At 31.4% G+C, this 18946-nt stretch overlaps 2 protein-coding genes and 2 pseudogenes across 2 annotated transcripts; 1 reads left to right on the top strand and 3 right to left on the bottom strand.

The window, feature by feature from the left end:
- Positions 1 to 144: 144 nt before the first annotated feature.
- LOC112598610 lies at positions 145 to 2610 on the bottom strand (annotated as a pseudogene).
- A 536-nt stretch (positions 2611 to 3146) lies between these two features.
- On the bottom strand, positions 3147 to 5866 carry LOC112598605 (annotated as a pseudogene).
- A 939-nt stretch (positions 5867 to 6805) lies between these two features.
- LOC112598609 lies at positions 6806 to 9436 on the bottom strand. Its single transcript, XM_025345134.1, has 3 exons — positions 9304 to 9436; positions 6962 to 7674; positions 6806 to 6814 (listed from the first exon to the last, which is right to left on the bottom strand). The coding sequence occupies exons 1-3, from the start codon at positions 9434 to 9436 to the stop codon at positions 6806 to 6808; spliced, it is 855 nt and encodes a 284-aa protein (XP_025200919.1).
- Positions 9437 to 17256: 7820 nt separating this feature from the next.
- Positions 17257 to 17942, top strand: LOC112598608 (zinc finger MYM-type protein 1-like). The gene is made up of 2 exons (XM_025345133.1): positions 17257 to 17713; positions 17800 to 17942. Exons 1-2 carry the CDS (start codon positions 17257 to 17259, stop codon positions 17940 to 17942), a joined length of 600 nt encoding a protein of 199 aa, XP_025200918.1.
- Positions 17943 to 18946: the final 1004 nt, after the last annotated feature.

Genomic DNA, 18946 nt, shown 5'->3' with positions numbered 1-18946 from the left:
TTCCTTAGTGGAAGAAAAATATCAAAATGATAAATGTAAGTACAAATATTTAACGAGTAATAAAAATAACAATATAGTATTTAACAATTAACAAGTACTGAATAATATAAAATAATATTCAAAATCATCAAAAAAAAAAGTCCACTACAAATCACTGAATTTTAATTTTATACTGGATTTTTGCAATGCAAGTAGTTCCATTTCTGATGCATGTTTTTCTACTTGAAATTTTATCCTATCTTTTACTTCTTGAAATAATTCCTGTTCTCGATTTATTTTCAGCTTCCATATTTCTCTTTTAAATTCTGCTTCTTCGCTTTGTAAGTTTGATTCCTGCTCTGTCAGTGAAGCTTTTTCCTGTGCCCATTTTGACACCTTGTCTTGAAAGAGCCTCTTTCTCTTTGTCGGGCCTAAAATCATTAATAATTCGTACAATTTATTTGAACAATGAGATAATTTTAAAATTACATAAACACATTTTTCAATAATTACCTGATTTAGAAAGTTCAACATTGTCATTTGGGGATGTTTTTTTCAAACGATAATGGAGCGGATTTTGGCTGCCTTAGCATTCCAGGTGTATATTTTGCCCAAGACATTCCTGATAAAAGTAGTAAACGAAAAATGTATCTAATAAGCTAGTTATAAACAAATGTATAGTAAAAATATAAACAAAGTACAAAATAAATCTTTACCTGGTTCAATGGACTCATTTTGAATACAACTATCTGAAGTCTGCTCTTGGAATGTACTGTCTTGATCATAATCACATCTCACTACTTCTACTTGATATTCATCTACTCCATCTATTTCAATTTGATTAGTGTTAGAAACTATCACTAAAATGAATATCATAAAATACATTAATTGTAATTAATTGTAATACGTCACATTTTTTAACTTTGACTAATCAGAAATAGCTACTAGATTCTATTTGCTACCAGACACTACCCTCAACGTTTAAAATATTTTTAAAATTTAAATTACAAACTGAGTACCTATATTAAATTCATGAAATAATAAATTAGTAGGAGGTGGAGTTGCCACCTATGGCCACCTTAAGAATTTTCTTTCTACTGATATTTATTTATTCTATATTAAATGGTCATTGAAAAAAATGAAAATTTAACTGTCAATACTTCATAAGTTCACTTATACTTGGTTTGAATTTCAAAGTCTTAAGAACATTATTGAATGAGAAATTTGTATTAATATTTTAAAATTGCATTTTCCCCTCCTATGGCCAACGTAAAAAATATTTTTTATTTTATTTAAAAATGTACATTATTAATACCTATATATAATACATAAATAATAAAAGTTAATTAATAAAACTATTAAATCTAAATATTACTCTGGCCTGTTTAAATCTCAATTAATCTAAATTAATTTTTAAATCTAAGTATTTATTACCTTCATCGTCATACCAGTTGGAAGCCAATCCTGATGCTCTTGTACCCAAAAGAGCCAATACACGTTCATCAACAAAACCAAAATCTGTCAAAACAGCTTTACCACCTCCAGTGCTTGAAAGTTGCTTTCCATTTTACACTTTTTTTTCTGAGCTCGTCTACATATATTTTCAAATTTGCATTTCAAGACACTCGCTGGTCTAAATTGATCTGTAATAACTGCGTTGAACTCGGATTCTATTTTTGCCCAGTGTTCTTTCTTTTTCCTGTAATGTAATATTTGGACCAGTAAGTAAAAAAAAACGTGATAATTATTAAATATTATAAAGAAACAAAAGAAACTTACATATTATTCACGTGGTCGGTAGTCTTACACTGAATAACAGACCAGTGTTTCGAAATTAAATTCATCAGTTCTTCTTCCTCAGCAAAACTAAAGTTTTTACTTTTTGATGGTTTTTTATCTATGTAGTATATTAATTACACGTTCACTAATTATAAAATTACCTATTTTATAAATTTTAACTATAAGTTAAAATTTAAAATAAAACTAGTTATGAGCTTATGACACGCAGTGATATCTAGATAACACTGATAACAGTTTAAACTTTTTTTAATGATAGTGGTGGTTAAAACAGTGGATTACCGAATCGAACTCTGACGGGGTATTGTAATACTACTTTTCTGATAACGGACCGTAAAAGACAAAACCGCGGTTAAATTGATAACCGAGGCGTAAACAGACGATCAGGTAACCGAAGATATAATCATGTATTGTAATACTGGCCCTTAATACTTCAAATAATATATTATAAGTCTATGATTAAAATAATATCTTTGTGATAATAAATTTGGCGGGAATTTAAAATTGACCAACGGGATTGCATAGTTGAACACAGGTGCCGAAGCGGACCTCAGAATGCTTATATGCTACCGGGCTGTCCGCATAGACCGGTCCAAGTTCCTAAACCATTTTTTTTCTTAACCCATCAAATTTTATTAGTACATAACAAGATTTAATTTATAGACCCTTAAGGCGGCTCTTAGTGGTTATTATTTAAGGGGAAAAATTTAGGCAATTTCTTATCTTGTTGTCGCCGTCCGTAATCTTTGTGTTAAGGTTGATTCGCACTATACGGAACGTCAACGTCACGTCACCGATCGGCAACGTCACGTCAAAAATAGAATACATTCGCATTATCGGTAACGTCACGGAAAAGCCATCAGTCCATCCAGTCCAGAATTCTGTTAGGTTAAACTAGGTCTAGTACATTCTGTGTTTTAAATTCATTTTTTTTTTTTATTAAATATTCGTATTTGTATCATGCTGAAGTTCACTAAAAAACAATTAGCAATGATTGCCTTAATTTTGGACGACGAAGAAAAAAAAATTTAATCGTACTAAGAAAACGTGGGTACGAAAAATGTTTACTGCGAGGAAATTCGTAGGAGAATTTCACACATTATTTAAAGAATTAGAAGATGAAGAAATTTCTTTCTATAAATATTTTAGGATGTCACAAAGTCAATTTTATGAACTTTTAACTAAAATTCAAACTAAAATTCAAAACCAAAACACTACATTCCGAGAAGCTATTAGTCCCAAGGAAAAACTAATGGTCTGCTTAAGGTAAGAAATAAAAAAATTAGTATTTTATATTTTGTATTTTTTGTATTTAAACAAAATAGTTAATATTATTATTAATAAACTTATTACTTTAACTGTGTTAAAAGTTAATTTGGCTGAAAATTTTCAAAATAAGATTGTGCAGATGACCTTCCGGAACTTACAGGTAAAGGTGTTGTGACTAAACATAAATGAATCATTTAGAGTAGATGAGTTTGACGCACGTGAAATTTCATAAATTTGTTGTTGTGGATGGACTGCTTGTTGGATGTTTTGAGTTTGAATAAATGGTATTGGGTGTATATTTGACCTGTTGTCTGGAGCTGGAAAATTCATTGATGTTGGCACTTGGTAATTTGTATTCTTACTTTGTAAATGTGCCCACTCTAGTTCGGATTCAACATTGAAAAGTTTTGACTTTGCCATATGCTGGTACTCGGGTGAAAAAAGTTTTTACAGTAGCGGCTAGACTATTGAAAAATATGTCTATTGGATGATCATTAGCAGTGGCTTTTGTTTCTTGCTTATCACTTTCTACTAAATATTTCATTAGTACAGATGAAGCTGTCTCTGTTTTTTTCAAATTTTCTTTTGTTTAGCAAATACCTAGATGAACTTTTTTTTGGAGATGCTGTAGATTTCTGATTTATGTTGTTATTAGAATTTTGTTCTGAAGTATCCCCAGTAATAACAACGCTCTCCATACCTTCGTGTTCATCATTCGATCCATCACTCAAGCTATCAGGTTCTGCTATGTTGGTTTATGTTTCTCTTTCTTTAAAAAAATGGAATTACAAATGACATTGAATCTTCATACTTCCACTTCTTTTTAAGTTCAGCGGCTTGTCCACTTTTTGTAATATTTTTTCTCATTGCTTTTCTCAGCTGGTCACGTAATGAGATCCATCTATTCTTGCACGCTGGGCCTATTAAAAATATAAAATTTGGTTATAACAAAAAGTGTTTTAAAGTTTCAATCCTTAGCTATAGAAACTAAAAAATGTATGAATTTTTAAAAAAAATCGTGCCTATGTATCTCAATTTTTTTTTAAACTGTGATTATAAAATTTTACGAAGCACCTTGTATTTAATTTTCAAAGACTTTTGGCTAACAAAAAATTTGTTATTGACAATATTATAGAAAAAAAAAGGTTGATAAGTGGATGTAAGTTGACCTCCTGAAGCACCAACTAGATTCACTTTCCTATCATAAGAGATACTGTTGAAGAAAATCTAAGCATTTTTACTGTCCTAAAACGTGATGACAGACACAAAAATAAAAAAATTTAAAATTTAAAATTTAAAAATAAAAAAAAATACACATCATTGTGAAATCAATACATTCATCGTTTCACTCAGAATCTAAAATTTGTATTTGAAATGTATATATAAATAGCTCAAAACGTGTCGAAATATTTTGAATATTTAATTATGAATAGAAAATCGTAATATAAACATTTGGTAAAAACTGCAGGTAGGTATCTACGGTTATTCGTCTTTGAATTATAACAAAATAATAAAATCGATTCAAGATAAATCGCTCTGTTCAGAATCTAATATTTTGGTTATTCGTATACGGTTTAATACTTTTAACGCATGTTTGGTAATTACTTGAATAAAAATAACTTATAAATTAAAACATTTTTGTTAATTTAAATTTAAATTTATTATATTGTCCGAACAGTTTAACAGTTATTTAAAATTAATTATTTAGGTTTTTAGCGACTGGTGATTCGTTTCAAACTATATCATTCAGTTATCGGCTGGGGCATTCGACTGTTCATTACATTGTTAAAGAAGTATGCAAAGCTATAGTAGACGAATTGTTAGCTGAAGTGATGCCGCAACCAAAGGAAAAAGATTGGGAAAAAAATTGCTGATGACTTCTGGAAAATGTGGAACTTTCCTAATTGCTTAGGAGCATTAAATGGGAAACACGTGGAAATTTTTGCTCCTCCGAACAGTGGTTCCCAATATTTCAATTATAAGAAAACTTTTTTCTATTAATTTGTTAGCTTTGGTTGACGCAAATTATAAATTCATTGCTGTAGATGTAGGATCCTACGGTAAGAATAGTGATGGTGGAATATTTGCCAATTCAAATTTAGGAAAAGCGTTGGAACAAAATAAACTACATGTTCCAAAAGATAAAAATCTCCCCGGAACTCAATGTCCAGTGCCATATGTCATTGTGGCGGATGAGGCATTTCCCCTAAAAACCTATCTATTAAGACCTTATCCTGGTTCTAAAATTAATGGTGATATACAGAAACAAGTATTCAATTATAGATTGTCAAGAGCTAGGCGCGTATCCGAAAACGCATTCGGAAACTTGGTGCAAAAATTTCGAATCTTTTTTAGAAATATAAAATCTTTACCCGAAAATGTTGACAATATTATATTAACTACTTGTATTTTGCATAATTATATCAAAGATAATATTTTAATTACCCAACATTTAGACCCACCAGAATGTGAACCTAATTGGGGACGTATACATAGACAAGGTGGAAATGCCCTCACTACTGCTTTTAATGTGCGTGAAACCTATAAAACTTTTTTTAACTCTGAAAATGGATCATTACCATGGCAGAGAGATAAGTTTATGTAAAATTAAAAAATAAAAGCTGTAAAAGTAATATTAAGTACCTAATAATAAGTAATATTAGTTAAATTAAGTTTATATCTAGGTACCTGTTATTTTCAATTCACTACCAATTTTTCTCCAGATATTATCTTTGTGAATGTTGTCGCTATATTTTTTATGCGTCATATCATACAGTTCTTGATATTGGCGTACTTCCTCAATCAACATCTCATCGTTCATGACTATTTAATGTTTAAACTATTAATATGTTATTTCATTTTCTACTGTAAATTGGAGAATTAAATAAATATTGTTTACTTACTTTATATGTCTATATTTTTGTATTTAAATATTCAAAAATTATAATTTTTAGTTAACGAGCTTACACATTCAAAATATAGTTTATTTAAATTGTTGACGGAAACGTTCCGTGTTGACATTCATACTATCCGTAAGGACAAGAACGGACCGGTTACGTCACGTCAAAATATAGTTTTCGATAAACGTTGCCGTTCCGTGATGTTGACGTTACGTAATGTTGCCGGTGTATGTGAACATTGCGGTATAAAGGTCGATTCACACTATAAGTAACGTCAACGTCACGTCACAGACCGGCAACGTCACGTAAAATTTGTTATACATTCACATTAACGTCAAACGTCATTACGTCAATGTCAAATTTTAGGAATTATTGCAGTTAGGTTGAGTTTACAGAAGTGGATCTATGTACGAACTATTTTTTTTTTGTGATCATATACTAATATAATTACTATATCATTATGCCAAAATTTAATAAAAAAACGTTAGCGATAATTGCAATTATTTTGGATGAGGAGGAAGAGAATAGTCACCAAAAACGTAGAACAACATGGGTTCGAGAAATGTTAATTAAGAGAAAGCAATTTGGGGAATATCATACATTGTTCAATGATTTACAAGATGAAGAAACTTCATTTTACAAATATTTTAGAATGTCACAACATCAATTTTATGTTTTATTATCTAAAATCGATCAACAGATTACCAAAAAAAATACAACATTTCGAGAAGCTATAAGTGCTAAGGAAAAGTTAATGGTGTGCTTAAGGTGAATATAATAATAATACACGTTTATAAAATAAAACAATATTTTAAACTTATTACTTGTTTATTTACTTTCAAAATTATATTTTACTATTATTATAACACCTTACGTGATTTAGTATTTTAACAAAACATTATTAATAGATATTTTATTGTTTAACTTTATATATTATATTGTATATTTGTAGGATCAAAGTTTTCATAAAAATGTTGGGTAGATGATGTTGTTGATGATGACGATGGTCTTAAAACAGGAGATGGTGTTGGTGTTTGGACGTATTGAATGTTGTTTTGTGATGGTGCCATTTCAGTGTTAGAGCAAATGTATGATGTTGAAGGATATATTGATAGTGGGATTTGATGATTTGCTGTTTTATTTAGCAATTGTGCCCACTCTAATTCAGACAATATTGCAAACATTTTGGTTTTTGCCATGTGTTGGTATTCTGGTGAAAATGTTTTGACTGTAGCTGCCAGCCCTTGGAAAAATATGTCGATTGGATGCTCACGAGATGTTGCCTTTGGTTCATCTAATAAATATTGCATTAAAACAGATGATGCTGTTTGTGGTTTATTTTTTTTTTTTGCATTAGAATAATATGATGCTGGCATTTTCATTTTTTTTGGAGATTTTGTTTTTTGTGATACCGACCCCATAACTTTATTACGTTTTAACGTAGTTTCTTGTTCACTTTCTTCATTCTCACTTAGAACATCTTTATTTATATTTTTGTCATTATTACTGGACATTTCTTCGTCATTTGACTCTTCGCTATCACTTTCCGGAGATACTATGTTAGAAAACGTTTCTCGTTCTTTAAAAAATGGTATTACAAAAGACATGCAGTCCTCATACTTCCATTTTTTTTGTTTGTCAGCTGCTTGTCCACTTGTTGTTTTTTTCTTTTTTATTGCCTTCCTAAGTTGATCTCTGAGTGAGATCCATCGAATTTTACATATTTTCCCTGTGAATATAATAGTATAATACTTAATAATATAATAGAATAACTTATGAGGAACTTTGTATTAAATTTTTAAGCATTTTGATTCCGCCAAAAATTTTTTATTGATATTTATAAAATAAAAAACTAAATAAAAACGAATATTTCAAATTCCTATAAATAGTATTAAAATAAGCAAAACATTTTGAAAATTAAATTATGTGAATAAAATGCCAATCTAAATAGCTGTTAAAATTTAAAGTCTCTACTACTTATACTTTTTGAATTATAACAAATATTAAAAATCGTTTGAAGCATTATTTTGACAAGTTATGCTGTACCCAGACACAAAAAGAAAAAACAAAAAAAACTCATCATTGTAAAATCAATACATTCATCATTTCATTGAGAATATAAAATATATATTATATATTTTTTTAATGAAATAATGAAATATAATAATTATAACGGTTCTATATTATGTCATTATACTCGAGGTTAGGTTGAAGAAATGATTAAAAAAAATGTTTTTTGTTTTTCGTATTTTTCGTATTTCATATTATCAATTAATAATCGTTATAAAAAATCACGCCGTTCGATATAAAATTTATAAGTGAAATTACATATTTAATTTTTAGATTCTTAGCAACTGGTGACTCATTTCAAACCATTGCATTCAGTTTTCGCTTGGGACATTCTACGGTTCATAATATAGTGAAGGATGTGTGTGTAGCCATTATAGATAAGTTATTAGTTGAAGTAATGCCACCACCAAAAGAAAAAGACTGGGAAAAAATTGCAGATGATTTCTGGAATATATGGAATTTTCCAAATTGTTTGGGAGCAATAGACGGCAAACATGTGAACATTTTCGCCCCACCTAATAGTGGTTCACAATTTTACAATTATAAACGGACATTTTCAATTGTGTTGATGGCTCTAGTAGATGCGAATTATAAATTCATTGCCATAGATGTAGGCTCTTATGGGAAAAATAGTGATGGTGGAATTTTTGCCAATTCTAGTTTTGGAAAATCTCTAGAGAAGAATAAATTAAACGTACCTAAAGATAGAAATCTTCCTGGAACTCAAACTCCAGCGCCTTTTGTGATTGTTGGAGACGGGGCATTTCCATTAAAACCTTATTTGCTTAGACCATATCCAGGAAAAAAGATAAATGGGGACGTAGAAAAACAAGTATTCAACTATAGACTGTCTCGAGCTCGTCGTGTGTCAGAAAATGCTTTTGGAAATTTGGTACAAAAATTTAGAATTTATTTTAGAAGTATAAATTTATTCCCCGAAAACGTAGATAAAGTAATATTGACAACATGTATTTTACATAACTATATCAAGGATAATATACCGATGACACAGAATTTAGACCCTATCGAAGGCGAACCCAATTGGTCAAATCTACCAATGCAAGGAGGAAATGCAGAATTGTTTGCATTTAATGTACGTGAAACTTACAAAACTTTTTTTAATAGTGATATTGGATCAGTGGCATGGCAAAGAGACAAATTTGTACAATAATTATAATATTATTATTATTTATTATTATTTTATATTAAAATTTAAAACAAAAAACTGTATTATTATCACTAGTGGAAATAATAAAATAAAATAATAAAATTATGAAGTTGCACATACCTGTTGTATTCAATTCTTTTCCAATTTTTGCCCATACTACATCTTTATGATGATTATCACAATACTTTTTATGAGCCATATTGTAAAATTCATCATATTGACGAACTTTTTCTATTAAAATTTCATCATCCATGAAAAAATAATGAAAAACAACTTAAATATTATTATTTAAATTAACTTAAATTTGACGGAAACGTTCAGTTTTCACATTCACACTATCCGATCGGACAAGAACGGACCGGTTGCGTCACGTCATAATATAGTTTTCGATAAACTTTGCCGTTCCGTGACGTTGACGTTCCATAATGTTGCCGGTGTATGTGAACATGGCGATATAAATACATGGGAAGATATTTTGACGTGACGTTGCCGGTCTGTGACGTGACGTTGACGTTACTTATAGTGTGAATCGACCTTAAATACATAATAAGATATTTTGACGTGACGTTGCCGATCGGTGACGTGACGTTGACGTTCCGTATAGTGCGAATCGACCTTTAGTCGTAAATGATTATTAGTGTGAGTATGGTTCTATATATATACCGCCACTTCCGCCCCGTCCATCAAGTATAGCGTACTACGTCGCTTCTTCGAAGTTGCGTGTCGTATCGTTATCGTAAAACTATTTTTGGGATTTTACAATTATAATTTACCAGATAATGTATTATAATTAATTATTATGACTATACTTGTCAAATGGATTTATTTTTATTACATATGGTAGGTATTGGAAATAGGAACAATAAGTATGTAGAATTTAAACAGGTTTGTACAATTTAAAATCACTTTTTTTTGTCATGGACATAAATACGTAATTATAATAACAAATAATAATATTTTACGTAAAATTATTAAAAAGTAGATTATAACTAATCTCTAATAGGTAAACCACGATTTAAACGGGAATCTAATATTTCAAGTAGCAAATGGTCATAGTAGTGATGTCCTAAAAAAATCGATTCTGCAAAGAATCGATTTTTTTATATCGATAAATCGATTTTTTGAATCGATTCTTGGACGGACCGATTCGATTCGATTCGATTTGATAAGAATCGGCAATTTTTTTTCCGCGTTTATCTTTACTGGCCTTTCTGGCTTCTGCTGACTGGGTGCCATGAACGGTGCGTTAATATTTGGACCGAGATATTGGCCACCCTGCATTATTAATTAATAATTATTACTCTGTGAAAGTGTGAACACTGAACTGTGCGACGTGCGTTTCATTCGTGAATCGTGAAGCGTTCTTATTATTCGTGATCGTCTTTCTTTCCGTTTTTCGTTCTTTAAGAGTGTAGACGTGTAGTTCGTACCTCCGCCTCCTCCGACATTTTGCAGTTCGCGCGTGGTATACAGTTTTTATTTTTTTTGATTGGTAATTATATAAAATAAAACACTTGTAGTTTGTACACGTCGAAATGTCGTCAAAATCTCGAAGTTCAATTTGGACCTTTTTTTGAAAAAACATCTGATTTGGGAGTTGTTAAATGCAAACTGTGTGAGGCTCCAGTCAAGCCATGTGGTAACACAACCAATATTCGCAACCACATGAAGCGAAATCATGCTTCTATTAATTTAGACAAGGCTTTTGTCAGTAAGACAGAGGTTCGTCGAACATCTGTTTCTTCAACTCAATCAGTGGCATCAACTAGTTCGAGGAATTCAATGATGTCAACTGCATCTACAAGTTACTCTCGACCACAACATGAAGATGTTGACGATCCTGATGATCCTGGTGACAATGATTTTGCTGAGTTAGCTAAGACCATTGTAAATAAGGTAAGATACTAAGATGCTAAATTACTAATAATGTGCTTAAAACCAATTTTTTTTTTATTATAGACTCAACAGACACAAGGCAACGATTCCGTGGTATCATTTACTAGTGGATCTATACCAACAACATCGTCATCAACATCAAGTACTCCACAGTCAGTGAGCTTCAGGCAGAGAACAATGCACGAGTCTTTTTCGGACATCAAATCTTATGATAGTAAGAGTAAATTTTTTAATTCATAACTATAAAATTATAATAAATTGTCTAAATTATTTTAGAAGGAGGATATAAGATACGAGCTATCACGGATGCGCTTGTGTACATGGTAGCGAAGGATAATCTGCCGTTGTCTATAACAGAAAAACCAGGATTCCGGTTCTTCATGCAGAAAACAGTGCCTATGTACAAAGTTCCATCCAAGCAAACTATAACAAAGCACATCAAAAGTAAATATGAGGTTTTATCCGCATTAGTTAAATCTAAGCTGAGTCTTGTAGAGCATTTAACCTTAACGTCGGATATTTGGACAGACATTCTTAACACAAGAAGTGTTTTGGGCATGACGGTACATTTTTTAAGTTTAAACAAAGTTGCTCTTGAGAGTGTGACACTTGGTGTGTTAGAGCTTTCTGCCAGCCATATATCTGACAATATATCCGCTTGGTTTGAGCATCTTCTTCTTCAGTGGGGTATAACAAAAAGCCAGATATTCACCGTCGTCACCGATAATGGTGCTAATATATTATCTGCTGTTAAAAAAACTTTTGGCCAAGAAAAACATTTACCATGTTTTGCCCACACTCTGAATTTGGTATCCGAAAGGGCATTGGTTAATCTTGCAGATGTACATAATATCATCAACAAAATTAAGGCTATTGTAACTTATTTCAAGCAATCTGTAGCGGCTTCTGATGAACTTCGAAAATTGTGCGATCATAAACTAAAACAATCGGTACCAACACGTTGGAACTCCATTTTTTTTATGATAGATAGATTTATTTTATGTTCCAACCATATTGCTTCTGTATTAATCAATATTCGCCGGGGCCCCGAAATGTTGTCAGCTGATGAAATTGATGTAGCAAAGGAAATGTTGTTAGTGTTAAGGCCGATGGAAGTGGCGACAAGAGAATTATGTGGTCAAAAATATGTAACTGGCAGCACGGTGATACCCTTAATTAATTGTCTTATTAAAAAGACTGAGTATATTGATCTAACCCATCCAACTGCTTTATCCTTAAAAAAAGGCAATGTTAGAAAATCTAGATAAAAGGTTTGGTAGGATGGAGGAGAGAAGTCTCCTTAGTGTTGCCACTATATTAGATCCCCGGTTCAAAACTATTTATTTGAATAACCCAATGTCTAGTTCAAGAGCTATTAAATTTATAAAAAATAAAATTGATAAAATAAAACGTAATTGTGAAGAACCTAACTCCTCAAACCAAGGCTCTAGTGATGATGATGGTGAACGCAGTGATAGTTTGTGGTCAGTTCACAATGATCTAGTTTCAAAAAAAAGCTGCATCACAAAGTTTAGAACAGTCTGAAGAGCGAATGCCAACTGAACTTAAGCATTATATAAGCCAGCCCACAATACTGTTAGGTGATGACATACTTAAATATTGGGATATAAATGGCAATATGTTCCCTCTCTTAAAAAAAATTGTACAACCATATTTGTCTTTAGTAGCAACTTCTGTCCCTTCGGAAAGATTGTTTTCAAAAGCGGGAAATATAATGACCGAAAAAAGAAACCGATTAAAGGGGGGAAAAGTTGCAACAGCTTTTGTTTCTAAGTTCTCTAAATTTTGAAGACTGGCACATAGAATAAAAAAAAAGTTGTTTTTATTGTGGGATGTAATTATTTGTAAATATGTATAGTGTAATGTATCTGTACAGCCTTTTGTATATAAAATGTATTAATATGTATAATGTAATTATCTGTATATTATTTGTAAATATGTAAAATGTATCTGTACAGCCTTTTGTATATAAAATTTGTTAATATGTTTAACGAGTTAAAAAGTTAAAGTTAATTTAATTTTAACTTTTTAACTTAACTAGTTACTTTTCGCAAATTGTCAAATTGTAGTTAAAGTTGTAATAGTTATTGTAAAAAATTATGTCAAAGTACCAATGATATAAAAAACAAAAAAAAATACAGTGTTTACCATAATCATTGTTGTATTATTTATCTACCTACCTACATTAAATACCTAAATCCTAACTTAGTCAACTCAAACTTAAATTTCAATATTATTTACATATATTTGTATTGTATCTGATTCTTACTTATTTTTTTTTATTTATATTAACAAAAAAATATAATAGTATACAAAATGTGGGAAATATTACTAGAAGTTACTCTACACTGCAGAAGAACCTTGTGTCGTAGAGTATGAGTACTTATTATTCAGTGCCAAACACAGTGGATAAATAATAATAATAACTTTATAGTTAATATTATTAAATATTATTGTAGAACAATTATATGTTACTGATAGTACACACTACATAACATCAAGTATGTTATTATAATGAGGTGTAAAATCCGTTTATGACAGTATAAGGTCATTTAAAAATATTGAGTTTCAAAATTCAAATTACTTGTACAAGTAATTTGAAACAATTGGAAATCATTTAACAAAAATATAATGTACCAAAATAAGTAACTTGTAAGTAACTACTTCCAGCCCTGCCTAAGTGGTAATTAAACATAAATAATTAATAATTTTTTAACTAAGTTAAACATTTTCTTATAATTACAATTTAAGTGTTGAATATATTGTTTGTTAATTATTAACTTAACTATTTTTTTTCATCAATTTTCCAACTTTTGATGATGTCAAAATTCAATAATGTATCTATTAGGTTCTTTTGTAGACTTTTGTTATTACAAATAATATACTGACTTCTGAGACTTCTGAGACTATGCTCTATAGAAACCCATTCCCCTTCTAGTCAATTAAAAACATTTTTGAAAATTGAATATACAATTTTTTGAATTTAAAAAAGCACCATCTAGTTGTTTAAAAAATCGTTATTTTAAGAATCGATTCCCCAAAAAATCGATTTTTTGGGCAACGATTTTTTTGAATCGATTTTTTTCATTCCGATTAAAATCGATTCACCGACCTGAATCGGCCATCACTAGGTCATAGTAAAATGAAATTAATTGTCGCATTTGTAATTCAAAGAAAACATCGTCGCATTCGGAAAACGCGTATTCGCGGCGTGTTCTTTGGTCGGTTATCGCTTCGTCATGTATACTCCTGTTTGTTTTTTTACGATTCGATAATCTATTTATCCATATTGAATACGTGTTTTTTGTTTTCGACGTCTTCATCCTCGAACGCCTCCGTGACCTCATCAGTACTGTCTCGATAGCGTATCTAGCGAAACCACAGCCTGGTTTCGCTAGTCTCCAGCGGTGGTTCTCGGGCCTGGTACTGCCAGGGCGGAACGTCCGCTAACGAACGACACCGGTTACCAGCGTGGCGTGCGGGGTTGGGCTCCGTACGCGTCCGCTATAGACCGGAGCGTTTGCCTGATCTGGTGGTCGGCGGTGACGCCGTTCCACGGGCGTGAAGGCCAAGGTCATCCCGTGGCGCGGGGCCTCTCACCGGGTAGTCGACTCGTCGGCTACCCGGAAAGAGGTTATGGCGCCGATATTGCTCCTTCTGAAACGCGGCCAGCTGCGTGAATGATGTAATCGTTAGGTGGGTGTTGGGCCGCCTTGACCACTGTGAGGGTCCAGGCGAGCCGTCCCCGGTAGGCGATGGCCCCGGTCACGCCTAGGCGCGGCCTGGTGGACCGATATTAGGGATATTGGAAGGACACTGGTGGAAAGGCGCCCGTACCGACGGATCGAGGCTTCCTCGTAGCGGTAGATGTAAACGGCGCGGTCCTCGTGCAGCGACGGCTGTGGTGGATGCATGGGGGGGGGGGTCAACCTCCTCCTCTCCCACCGAAATGAATGAATGATTAATTTAAAACTTAATAGTTATTTTATCTTATGTACCTAAAAACAATTAATAATTCAAAAGAAGTTAAAATATGCTAGAAAAAAAATGTTTTGGTAAGAAAAGTGAATCTGTAATAATTTGTAATTTTTCAAAGGTTCTAAAAGGTATTGGCACTTTACTACTTTAAGCTCAAAAGTTTGAAATTGCATGACTACAATACTTCGTAATAATAATGCGTGTTTGTAAGTCGCTTATTATCAGTAAGTAAAAATAAGTAAACATATACTAATCGTTATAATATTATTTGCACTGGTACATTATGATTGATGGGTTTCCCTTTTTCGTTTACTCGTTAGAGACGTTACACATTATAATCTATTATATTTATTTATATGTTATAATTATGATAGTCAATCGTTTTCTTCGATATTCAGATAACATCAATGTTCCTATGTATCTATATTGTATTACGGTCATTACGGGTGTGCACATTGTCATGGCATTAAGTCCGAATTAGACTTTAGTTAATGTGAGTTAGAGTTATATTATTATTATAAAATTGAAAATGAAAAGACAAAATACATCTATAACCAACTTTTTTAAAAACTCTTTTTCCAAATCCAAAACAATAATTGAAAAAAACGAAGGTAATTACTATTATTATATATTTTTCGTAGTGTCTTAGAACGAATTTATTGATACGTATAGTTTATTATTTTTAATGTATATTGTGTATTAAAAGTGGACAATGATAATAACAAAAACATTGACGACCCTGGTGTCCCCGTGACATTAGAAGAGAGTCCTCCAATAAAAAAACAAAAAAATGTGGTGTCACAAGTAACTTCAAATCATAAGGTTAGTTAAACTAAATTAGATTATTTTTTTCGGAGTTTGTCGATTGCGTCCCAGATGCAGGTAAACAATTTTTTGCCCACCTTTTGAGTATTCCGATTGCGTCCTATTGTATAGTAGGTAAGCGTTAATGTGACAAATAAATTGACATATTAAATCTAATATTTTTGTCATACATGGGGTGTGGAGGTATATTTAAATACGAATTGGTTTTTACTTGATGAGTTAACGAACATTTTATCTTAAGGTTGGTACTCTTATCGATTTACGATAACGTAGCGATTTAGTACGTCAAGTGCCTTAGCATCGAAAGATACTTTAAAGTTTAGACTTAATAATGAATACCATTTTTAGTGAAAAAAATAAGAAAATCCGTATAATTGATAAGTTTAAATATTATTTTTTAAATTATTTATTCTTATATATTTGGATTTATTTTTATTGGTTTTTGTATAATTATTATTATTAAAATAATTATTAATAATGACTATTCGTTTTACAAAATGTTATGCTTATATATCATACAACAGGACGCAATCGGAACATAAAAAGGTAAGAAAAAATAATTTACCTATCCTACTTGTGGACGCAATCGACATACTGAAAAGGTATAAAAGGTTGAAACGGGACGCTATCGAATGACGCCCATTTTTTTATATCGTAATAATATAATATGGATAACATAAACACCTAACCTAACCATTCGGGTATGGCGCGTCCTCTTAAATTATAGAATTTTTGTTTTAGTATTTTTAATTCAAAGTTATAGACTTCTAAGTTCTAATAAAATAAATTTAAAAAAAAATTATGTTAAATATGAATTATGTTGAATTTCTATTATATCCGTAGGATTTTTCAAATGACATAGTAAGTTTTTGTCGACGAACATTAAATGATGGTGATAAATATAATGTTATAATGCATTCTTGGATGCCAGAAATTGATTTCAAGTTCCCGACTTCAGGCGATCGAAATTTGAAATTTCAGTATTCTTGGTGTCGTTCTTTCGTATGGTTAGTGTATTCAGCTAAAGAAGATGGAGCATATTGCCGATATTGTGTATAATTTAGTTTAAAATCTATTGGTAAAGGAGGTCATGAACGTCCGAATTTTTTTGTTGAAACTCCGTTTAGAGATTGGAAAAAAGCACTTGAAAAGTTCAGAAAACATCAAACAAAAAAATATCATATTAAAGATGCTGTGGAAGATGGTCAAAATTTCAAATTGGTTTACGAAAATAAAAAAAATAACGTGATCACTGTAATCGACAAGAGAAGAAAACAACAACAACTTGAAAATAGATAAAAATTGATTCCTATCATCCGAGCCATTTTGTATTGCAGTAGACAGGGTATTGCAATGCGAGGTCATCGTGATGATGGTAATTTATTAATAGACATGCCAAAAGAAAACGATGGAAATTTCCGAGCGTTACTTCGATTTGCTATTGAAAGCGGTGATCATGCTTTGGAGAATCATTTCAAAACTGCGAGTGCTAATGCAATGTATACAAGCCATCGCATTCAAAATGAAATTATTGATACAGCAGGAAAGTTAATCACAGCCAATATTGTGAAACGAATTAACAAATCAAGATATTTTACAGTGATTGCCGACGAAAGCACTGATATAAGCGGCATAGAGCAATTTTCTATGTGTTTTCGATATGTCGATAAGTGTGATGGTAAATATGTAATTAGAGAAGACTTTGTATGCTTTGTTCCTGTAGTAGACGTTACCGAGAAAGAGCTTGCAAATACGTTATTAACTACAATGAAGAACATTTGTATAAACCTGGCTTATATGAGGGGCCAAAGTAAGCCTGAATACTTGACTATGTTTGTGCTACTGTAGTTTTCTGGTTTATTTATTATGTTATTATTTTTTTTTTTTTTTTTAAAGTTTATGATGGAGTGCGTGCAATGAGCGGCAAATTCAACAGCTCTGCGACCAAAGTACGAGAGTTATATCCGGAAGCTATCTATGTTCACTGCGCAAATCATAACTTAAACTTAGCTATAACACATGCTTGCAAAATACTATAATTACATAATCCGAAACTGTATAGGAACAATAAAAGAAGTTATCAATTTATTCTGGCTTTCTAATAAAGCAGGTGTAGTATTAAGAAAATATATAAAAGCATCATACGAGAGTGCAAAACAAACGCGACTTTTAAAATTCTGCGAAACACGTTGGGTAGAACATTTGAATTCTCTGAGTTTGTTTCATGATGCTTACGAACATGTTTGCTCATCATTGGAGGAACTTGACGAGAACAGCACTAAAACTGATGAAGTACAACCCCATAGTCTACTTGCATCAATACGCACTCCTCAATTTATTATAGCTTTAATAATAATAAAGCCTATATTTAACTTAAGGGGGCTCCAGCGTACCATGTTTTAAGGAGTAATATTTAGGCAATTCACATAACTTGAACATTTGGTCTATGTCTATGTGTGAGTAGTAAATGAACATTAGTGTGTGTAATCCATTATCGCGTGTCTTATTAAAATGCTATAAAAATGACAATACATGTTCAATTGCGCACGTTATCTTTTACTATTATAATATTACCTTCTCACTACTCGGCTTTCGCTTCAATTTTTAGAATATTATTCTAAATTTTATATTTACATAATTACCTGATCACCGCTGTTGTTATGTATATCACTTTTTTTATTCTGTAAATTTTGCAATCGATGTTTTTTATTTTATGTGCACTTAATCTACGTCTAGCTTTTCTCCCATTAACGCCAATCTTTACTTATTTAGTAAAAAAAAAATTAAAAAGAACACAAAACTTAAGACAACCTTACTGATTGGCTTGTTGTGTTGAAATCAAATGGTTCATAAATCATAGGTAGTAAAATTACATCAGTGTGTTTGCGCTATATTTTATCGTGCCCGAGACCCGTATCAGTTCCCCCTATATATACAATTATATATATGTCAATCCGCGTGGCGCGTGAGTGATAAGCACTTGTCCGAAAAATGATAAGGGTATAAAATGATAATTCGGAAAAGCAGTCCTACAGAAGCACCA

This window comes from Melanaphis sacchari, unplaced genomic scaffold, assembly GCF_002803265.2.
Source record: "Melanaphis sacchari strain LSU unplaced genomic scaffold, SCAv2.0 Contig491_pilon_pilon, whole genome shotgun sequence".
Taxonomy (NCBI): Eukaryota; Metazoa; Arthropoda; class Insecta; order Hemiptera; family Aphididae; genus Melanaphis; species Melanaphis sacchari.
Note: the sequence above shows the minus strand (reverse complement) of the source record. Positions and strands in the feature narration are given on the sequence as shown.

Bases quoted from the DNA above. Each gene is read 5' to 3' on its own strand.
- LOC112598609 (XM_025345134.1), bottom strand. From the start codon at position 9,436: ATGGATGATGAAATTTTAATAGAAAAAGTTCGTCAATATGATGAATTT. The intron at 7,675-9,303 runs GTATGTGCAACT...TTATATTCACAG, and splicing joins AAAAGAATTGAATACAACAG to GGAAAATATGTAAAATTCGA.
- LOC112598608 (XM_025345133.1), top strand. From the start codon at position 17,257: ATGCGAGGTCATCGTGATGATGGTAATTTATTAATAGACATGCCAAAA. The intron at 17,714-17,799 runs GTAAGCCTGAAT...TTTTTTTTAAAG, and splicing joins GGCTTATATGAGGGGCCAAA to TTTATGATGGAGTGCGTGCA.